The sequence below is a fragment of the Elaeis guineensis genome, chromosome 1 (genome assembly GCF_000442705.2).
Source record: "Elaeis guineensis isolate ETL-2024a chromosome 1, EG11, whole genome shotgun sequence".
In the NCBI taxonomy this organism is placed as follows: Eukaryota; Viridiplantae; Streptophyta; class Magnoliopsida; order Arecales; family Arecaceae; genus Elaeis; species Elaeis guineensis.
The window spans coordinates 116,897,115-116,906,453 of NC_025993.2; the positions used below are offsets into that span (position 1 = coordinate 116,897,115).

A 9,339-nucleotide genomic window follows, 5' to 3' on the forward strand; every position below is an offset into this window, starting at 1 on the left:
TAAAATTCTGCCCCTAATTTGTCTATAAGGTGCTCTATATATAACTTTTTTTTTTGTTAATTTAGATACATCCCAATTATTTTAGCTTTTGCTCAGAGGAGAGAAATAAGGTTCCACAAACTAAATGTGAGTCCTTTTATTTCGCTCAAAGCTCCAGCAGACTTTTTCACAGCGTGGTTAGTTGTTTCGGTTTTTAAATCCTTTCTCATTAGGCTCTTGCTGTGGATCATTAAGTTACAAATCATCATGGCACCACATTTATTCACTTAAACGACTAGATCGGGAAAAAGAACGAGAAATGTTTAATAAGGTAACATCCTCTTTCTTTCAAGAGGCTTAGATACCGCTATTCCTCGTTCCTGCAGTTCGTGGTTCATCGAGCTCTTCCCATGAATCTAAGCGAACCCAGATGTACACAAACTTCTAAAAATATAATGAATATGACTGTTTATGACACATCCAAATTTCATCACCAAAACTAATTATGTTTAAAAAACTATAGAAGAGAGCTAAAATCATGCAAGCCTGCTTGCCCAATGGAAAGAATCCAAGAGAAACATCAAACAAGGTATATGAGATACATAAAACCCAAATTTATGAGAACATCAAGTATCTTGCTCATTCTCCCTATGTTATGCAACGGCACATCCACTTTAAATAAAAGCCTCCAATATCTTATAAAGCTTTATACAACAAATGAAGCCTGGAAGTGGATGTGGTGCAAGGAATTTGCTAGAAGTTAGCTTTCAGACTCCACTGAAGCGTTTGCTGCATTTTGTGCTTCCAAAAGCTTCAATTGGCGTTCTGCATGTTCTCTTTCACACTGGCTGATTCCCATGATAATATCAAGCATAGTGCCGGTAGTACCAAAAAAGACCAAGGGTGCCAAGGACTTCTTTCGGATCCCCACTGGGATAGCAACCAGAGCCCCAGCTACAGAGAAGAACCATGTACCAAGTGCACTGCAAGCAACCATAAGCATTGATTACCCTGCTGTTACCACTGACACTAATAGATCTAATTTAGAAATATGTTATTTCATTTCATCTGGTTATTAGGAAGGAAATTTGAATCAATTTGATGTAGTAGAAAGCTCTTATCTTCTATGATAAGATTTTGGTATATTAGGAATGGTTAAAAGTAAATAAGGAAATACTTGATTGTGCTGTGCTTGGCGTGGAATTTTATTATAATATCTTGGAAGGTTAATTAGGAACGGATTGACGAATGGGGTCTATTATTAGAGGTGTCATCAGGTCGCATTTGGCCATAACCATACCCAAACCTAAAATATATCTATTAGATCCAAACCCAATTAAAACTCTATACTCATACCTAATATTGGACCCTAAACAAGTCACATGTGGGTCAAGTTTCAGGCAAAAATCCAGGATTTAACATGTTGTTTTGGTATACTTTGAACTTTGAAGACCTTTTTTTTTTCAAATTACTTAATGTACCTAAAGTATTACCTCATGAACTGTGAAACACGAAAATATAAAAAATATATTAAAAATTATATATAAAAGAGAGTATCTGTTCAACAATTGCTTTTGTTATCTAAGCATTCATGTAATCAAAAAACATGAAGAATGAAAAGATCGTATAATAATCAAGCTTAGTATAATACTGACATATAACTCGCACAACGCATGAGGTACGATTTTTTTCTCCTTTTTTCCAACTCTTCTTAAAATGTAATATAACAATGCAACAAATTACAATAAATAGAAAGCTTCAATAGTGAAACTTCTGTTGCACATTAAGCAATGAACTTTAACAATAGTTAAACAAAGACTCCTATAATTAATACTAGAGTCCAAACAAGTTGAGCCTTCATGCAGAAACCCCCATGATTAATACTAGTATCATCAACTCAGCATAGTGTGATGCATGAGTTACATTTTTTTCTCTTTTCTCCAACTATTTTTGAAATACAATATACTAATGTAACAAATTATAATAAATAGAAGACTTCAATAGTCAAATTCTATTATACATTTCTTAGACTCCATTTTAGATGTATATAAAATAGATATTAAATCACAAAATATATATTATAAAAAGACTACAACAAATAACATGGCTAGGAATTTGGTCGAACAAGATGAGTTACAATTTCATTTCTCTCTACTTGATTATTTTTCTTTTACAATAAAAAAAATAGACACCCACATATATGCATGCATTTGTACATAAACATATATGTTTATATAGATGTTTATATGTATACATATACTCGGGTTAGATTTTAGGGTTTTGCATATAGAACTATCCAAACCCAAAACCGGAGCCAATAAAACTTCAGGTCTAATTTTGGAATCCAAACCCAACCCAATAGCTAGTGGGTATAATTTTTATACCCAAATCCTATATTTGGGGTCGGTTTTGATTTGGGTTAGCGGGTTATGAACCTACATGGCTCCATTGACACCCCTATTCATGATCAGTGGATCTTATTGAGTGTGCAAGGATCTATAAATAGAAGGATTGATCAAATAGAGCGGCATATTAGAAATTGAATTCAATTTGAATTTGGAGACCATTTTCCCTCTAGGAAATCAGTAGTCCTCCCTCTAAATTACCTTTGTCCTTATTTTTTCTCTTGTTTTAATGTTGCTACTACTATAACCTTATCATATACCACGACAAATACATACTCCTCATATGATAAATTTGAAAATATGACATATGGGCAAATTACCTGATCAAGTGCATCTTGCAAGAATCTTGTTTGGTCTTATACCAGTTCATGTTCATCTTTATGCATTTGTTGCCATATCTTTGATAGAAAGATTGATTTGGATGTGAAATAAATGCCTAGCATGTTCGACCTTCATTATAGATGACAATGGTTACATGTGAAAAAAATCATATGAACTACCAGGTCAGATAATACAGCAAGATGCAAATAAGCTATCTTTGAAGCTACGAAGTTTCCTATCCTAACAACAAAGCTACATCATATGCCCAGCATCTTACACATCTATGCACGTGTTTTGGTTGCTTAAAGTTCCATTTCTTCCATAATTTATCTCGGTAGCAATTATTTTGTTCAAAAATTTTGATGCCTTGCTTAAAAAAAATGTCATTGTTATATTTAGAAGAAACAATTGCTGCTTATAATGTGAACAGAATCCTACTAGCAACAATTGCATTGAGATTTTTTTATGAATTAAAACTACAATAAGCAAAGATTCACAATCACACCAAGCCATATAAGCTTTATGGTTTGTTGGATTATCCTGTTCTATGCTTTCATGTTGAATAGACATTAGCTTGATGAAACAATACCTATTCACGTGCATAACTTAAGTCTACCGAAAAAAGTTCTCAAGAAAACATTCCTTTGGTTTCCCTATTTAGGTAATGCATGCAAAAAGAAAACAGGTATAAGTACTTGCAATGTATGCAGGATGCAAAGTATTTTATTGAATAAACTGCGAAAGTATAGGCTGGATGATGAAAAAAGCTATAATTATATCAATTGGCTTCCTTCAGCTGTAATCCAGATAGCTGAGGATTTAATGATTTCTTGGTGGCATTAGCTACATGCATTTTCAAAGAGCCTGCTACAAGCAAGACAATCCACATTCCTTCTGTTTATCATGATTTGCTGGCTCATATGCTTCTAATATTAGTGACATATATATATATATATATATATATATATATATATATATATAAGGTTCAACCACAAATGCCTTTTTTTTCGGGGAAAGAGAGGCAAAGCTAAACTACAAATGCTAAGAAGATTGCATCTACTGTTCAGTAACAGCTTTTTGGTATTTTTCTAAGCTATAGATCAAGAAAATTATACAATAAATTGATCAGAATGAGTTGCTTCTGAAATTAATTTGCATTCTTGAGAATCAGAACATATTCTAGTCCTCAAAGAGAATTTTAGGCTACCACATTAGTAGAATCAGTTCTATTGGCAGTTCCAATGAGGTTGCTAATACCTCTGTCATTCCAAAATATTCAAGCATTCCCCTACAGTGGCATCGATAAGATTACCACATCTTAGATAATGTGTGAGCGGCTTATTCCACTTGCCCACATTATAATAATTATTTAGGTGCCATTATGGCATCCAACAGCTTTATTGCATGATATCTTAAAAGCAAGTATGAAGGCGTCAAAAGATGTGACTGAAGGATGAAAATGTCTAAGGTATTGTAGGTATCCATGGTATTCCCTGCAAATGAAAATTTTCGGGATATCAAAAATTTACCTTTCTAAGGACTAGGAATCTAGGAGCAACAGCTTATGCCAATTTCTCCCACTCCTTTTCACTTAGAAACTCCCACCATACAGAGTCATTATTCAAGATATACAGAGTCCATAAAGATAGATAACTAAAATCACACATGCTTATAGTCTCATATATAATTTCTTTCAGATTCTCCTTACTTCAAAGCATTTAAAGTTGAAGAGAACAATGACAGCACTTTCTGAAGTTTACAGAATCATTAAAGAAATTATTGAATTACCAATGACTCATTCAACAAGAAATGAGAAAAATAGAAGTTCCACCGAAATAGAAGTCACTAGCAGAATGATTAATCTCATGTTTCGAAGAGGAAAAATTGTTATCAGAGAAAACCATGACTGGTGCTCTCCTTATACGAACCTATGTTATAACTAGGTGCAAATATTTAAAGTTTATTCCAATTTCCTGCAAGTGCAAGGTTTCCTTATCTTATTGGAAAAGAAAAAGATGATCTAACCAAGCCTAATTATATTATTGTTCTTTCATTGTTGAAATGAACTTGCCATTAAATAGAAAGATAAGATCCATAAGATTTATGCCCAAGCATTAAGATATCGAACAAGGTTCACCATCCCAATATCGGACCCTATACCGGTACTTTCTAGTACAATGTCAGTACACCTGTTATGGAGGTCAGTTTGGTGTATTAATGCTTATTACACCCCTTATACCATATATCCATTCAGTAGTGCTACGGTATGACACAATCAGTATGTATTGGTATGAACTGCTACATCATACCATGTACCAAATGTGGCATCCATGCTGGTCATAGGATGGCATGAAGCTATGGGGTACCATAATGCATCATGTCATGCCATGCCATGGCAGTCCCATGCTAAGACACATGGCTATGCAAATGGGTCCATGCAATTCCATCTTGGTCTATACCAGCTTGTGCTGACAAAAATTCTTTTAGCAACTCAGGTCAAAAAATGAAGAAATATAAAGAGAAAACCTAAGAAAATAATCATAACACAGAAAGTGGAATACAACATATCAAATACGTAGCACTTTAATAGGAAGTACCGACTTAACGACTTTCCATACTAATCCACTAATAGATATATTCTCCATGCTCAAACATGATGAAGATTATTGAGGTGGAGGGTTTAGGTGAGCTCTAGGCAGCTGTCTTGGATATTGGTTAGCCACCATGCACCGGTATGGATCAGCATGCTTTGGCATGTGCCAATCCTAGGTATGCACCCTATAATTGAGTCTATACCTGACCGCAGAATATGTATCATATAGTGTTGACTATGAACCTAAATATTTATTTATGAAATTATTTAGTTCAGTCATCAATTAAATATTTTTAAGAGTGGCAATATTGAGATCATAGGTCACATGGTAGCAATCAAACCAATGGAACAGGAACCGCTTCTCCAAGCAGCCAATTTGATACGTTAACCCTTATCATGAAACTGAGAATTACATATGCAGAAATCCCATAGGCCACATGCAATTTAGAAGGTAACTTTCAACAAACATTCACTATGGGCAAGACTAATCATGCTTCAATAAAGGCTTAGATCTCCGTTCTCATCCTGCCATGGCGACATGCAAGTTAAGACCCTCATTTTGTTGTGGCGGCAAAGATAGAGATCACCATTCCCCCTCAGCTTGTGCACTTACCGGAACAATACCATAGGAGATCCAAGAAGGACCAATGTTTGCCTGTGTTTCTCTGAAGAGAAATCAATGTTTGCCCGTACATGTTTCTCGCTCATGTTATCCATCATCAAAGCCATATGCACTAGCTCACCTAACTGCTAATCTTCACTAATAAATTGATTTTTAACAGGTGAAATCTTCACATGGGCCATAATGACTGAAATTTCATTGTCTACACAAAACTTCTGTTAGTGCTTGCTGCAGGTCATTCAAACACAAACTTTAACAACTTCAGTGTCTTAGGTACAACTTATTGGCGACCTTAAACAACCATACAATAATCTATTATATGCTTTTCCAAGTGTATGAGAAATCATGATTTGGAACCATTTATGACTAGTTGTCAACCCACTACCACTGTTCTTCAAGTCTTAAATAGTCCATGCACATCAGGGACATTACTATGAGCCTAAATTACTAAAGGAAATGACTAAAGCCATGGACAACACTAGGCAATAGAGAACGTATAACATTATTTTCTCACTTTTTTTCCTAGATGGGTTTTATGTGACGATATGGATGACATTGTCATGCACTTAATTCAATACCCATAACTTTTTTTTCTTTTTCATCATAACTTCATTTCACAACTTGATGTATACATATTGCGAAACTGCATGTTATTGCTCTCACTTTGTTCTAAAATAATCATGTTACTTGCCTCCTGTATGTGAATCATTAACATAAATGCCTGGTAAAAAAGCCCAGCTAATCCTTTCTGGTTAACTAGGGAGATATCTACTTCCAAAGGTAAAAATATTAAGCTAAAAAAATTGACACATTGGATCATATATTAACATAATATCCTTTGAACATGTAGTGACATTTGACACATTTTCAATTAACCACATTGCCTTTATATTATGTATATTAGAGCCATTTAACTATATTGGTAAAAGGGAAAAAAATGCACTTTTAAAAAGGCACAGATACTTATCTAATACTCAAAATTAGATTTTCATTAGAAAGATTCATAATTGATGTCAGCAAATATAATATGGCTAATAAGAATGAAACTTTTGTATTGCATCAGTGTCATGAATCCCAACATCCAAATCAAACCCCTTAATATTCCTTTCTTGAGAAAGATCATTGTTATACGGTCTTGTTCTTGTTAGCTTTCTACAAAGATTTGCAAAGGTTTCAAAAATAAAGATTAATTTACTACCCTTTTTTAAGAAAAAAATCTTTAAAGTTAAATTAGATAAGATATAAGATTGGAAAAGGAAAGAAAGAGATTACTTGGAAACCGAGCAATCCTCAAGTTGCTTGACATTATCTTGAGTGCCACCAAATCCTCCCCCAACTCTTGCCATCTTCTCTTCCCTGTTTTCCTACTTCCTTCTTTTGTCCTGGCTTTTCTTCTTCCGCTTTTCTTCTAACCCAAATCCCTGATAGTCTTCCCCTGCTAAAGAATTACAGCTTGTCATGTAAGTATTTTAAGGGGCAAAAGTTAGATTTTTATATTTTTAGCTACTTTACATCTAAATCCAGATAGACGTCTAATTCCAATTAGATTGCATTTATTTCTATGATATTCATATATGATATGGCTAGTGATTTGGTTTTAGTTTGTGTTGGGATAAACTGACCGACCACCATTAACCGACTGATCTCCAGTGCAGACCGACCGACACCGACTCTGGTCCCACAAACAGACATGACTCTGAACGCGACTACCGACCGAACATCGACCAAGCAAGCCGATACTACTCTCAACCGACCAACCGAACATACCTTACCGACTCAAGATCGATAAGCGACCGATGTTCGGACACTACAGACAGCGGACTACTTCGACCATTGGTATTTCAGAGTTCTCAACCGACGGTCAACCCCTGACGCATAGTCGGCCGACTCATTCGACATATCATAACTGTCATGGACGGTTATCCTTCAAATATCACGGCGTAATCCGTGAAAATTAATAACCCACCACGAGATTACAGCCCAATGATTCTACGTCATAAAATACGGGACCATATCCAACGATTACAACTATCTTTTCTATAAAAAAGGGTAAGGCAACAGCATCGGTAAGCCACTTTCGAGCCGAGCTCTGCCATCTTTCTCGTTCAAAAATACTGTTGCCCAGTCTCCCTCTCTGACTTAAGCATCAGAAGGTCTCCATCGGAGACAACTCCGGTCAATGTGGACGTTGTTTTGCAGGTTCTCGTTGCCGATGACAGACGACGAGGGAGTTAGCTGCAACAGTTTGGGACACCAGGATTATAGGTGAAGCCTCGTGAGGGCATTTAAAAGATATTGACAAAATGCTGCAGACTACTTTAACAGTGTATGCATTCACTCAATGATACAATCATTATTATAAAGAAAAGAATCCTCCAATCAATATTGAATGCGTCGTCATTATGCATTATTGATCATGGAGAGGAATGTCAGGTGACAAACTTGGACACAAAAAATGGACGATGTCTCCCTAATAGCAGGACCAAAGAAGCTTATTTGGACATCAAATTCATGAAGATATTTTTTTTTTTATCAAATACCAGATAAATCTGTTCGAACTTTCAGTGCTCATATAAGTTGGTAAAAAAGGCCTAGTCTTTGAAATGAGTGCAGAAGTACTCAAGATTCTTGCGTGAAAGATGAAATGAAGGATTACTTTGTCATGTAAAAATTGGGTCGAGTTATTCTGCAAAGCAAATCACGGCTAATCTCCACACAAGGATGGCTAAAGAATCAAACCTAACTTAGTTTGCGGAGATTATTGCCGAAACCAATACAAGCAAGGGTCCGCAGCAACAGAAGTCATTGATCAGTAAAAGAAAATTAGTCAGGCATTTCATCGAACGGTGAGAATGCATGATTTGCCCCCGATGAAACCATGAGGTCGGAAAGATGGTTGACACAGCGCAAAAACAAAAGAAAGATGATGTGCTGGTGAGGAGACGGAAGGCAAGAAATCATCCTCGGAGAAAATACAGGAGACATGTATCGCCGTCAATGGGAGACGAAGGAGATCAGAAAAGGGAGGGAAAAGAAAAAGACGAGGCCGTTACGGGGCTTACCAGGATCTAGAGGACGGTGAGGTTTCGATCACGGTTGGAGATGCTCCCAAGTCGGCTCTGCTCCGCTATAGAGAAGGAGATGAGGAGTTGGTCAGGGATCGATTTGGCAAAAGAGAAAGTTGGGGTGGCTGTACCATCAAACACTAATTTAATATATCTAATATATATATATATTAAAATAAAAATATCTCAGCGGAAAGACCTTCATTTGACATTTGAATTTTTAGAAAAATAGGAGGGAGCAACGTGGATGCCTTACCTCTCCTGTTCGTGCGCTTTGCCTAAATATCTTTGATCGTGGCTCTTAAATACCGCTTAAGTCTTCCTGCTCATCTGCTCTCAAACAGTATTCACAGT

General features: G+C 35.8%; 1 protein-coding gene across 2 annotated transcripts; it reads right to left on the minus strand.

The window, feature by feature from the left end:
- Positions 1 to 505: 505 nt before the first annotated feature.
- LOC105038776 (uncharacterized) lies at positions 506 to 9,138 on the minus strand. 2 transcript variants are annotated; one of them, XM_010914670.4, is made up of 3 exons: positions 8,983 to 9,138; positions 7,193 to 7,358; positions 506 to 962 (listed from the first exon to the last, which is right to left on the minus strand). In XM_010914670.4, the coding sequence occupies exons 2-3, from the start codon at positions 7,264 to 7,266 to the stop codon at positions 740 to 742; spliced, it is 297 nt and encodes a 98-aa protein (XP_010912972.1). In that variant the 5' UTR covers positions 7,267 to 7,358; positions 8,983 to 9,138; the 3' UTR covers positions 506 to 739. The 2 variants fall into 2 exon arrangements, with proteins under 2 accessions (XP_010912972.1, XP_010912973.1); XM_010914671.4 differs by having other exon boundaries at positions 7,193 to 7,355; positions 8,983 to 9,137.
- Between the last annotated feature and the right edge of the window lie 201 nt (positions 9,139 to 9,339).

Coding starts and splice junctions, on each gene's coding strand:
- LOC105038776 (XM_010914670.4), bottom strand. CDS start 7,266: ATGGCAAGAGTTGGGGGAGGATTTGGTGGCACTCAAGATAATGTCAAG. Junction 963..7,192: donor GAGGATTGCTCGGTTTCCAA/GTAATCTCTTTC, acceptor GGTTGCTTGCAG/TGCACTTGGTACATGGTTCT.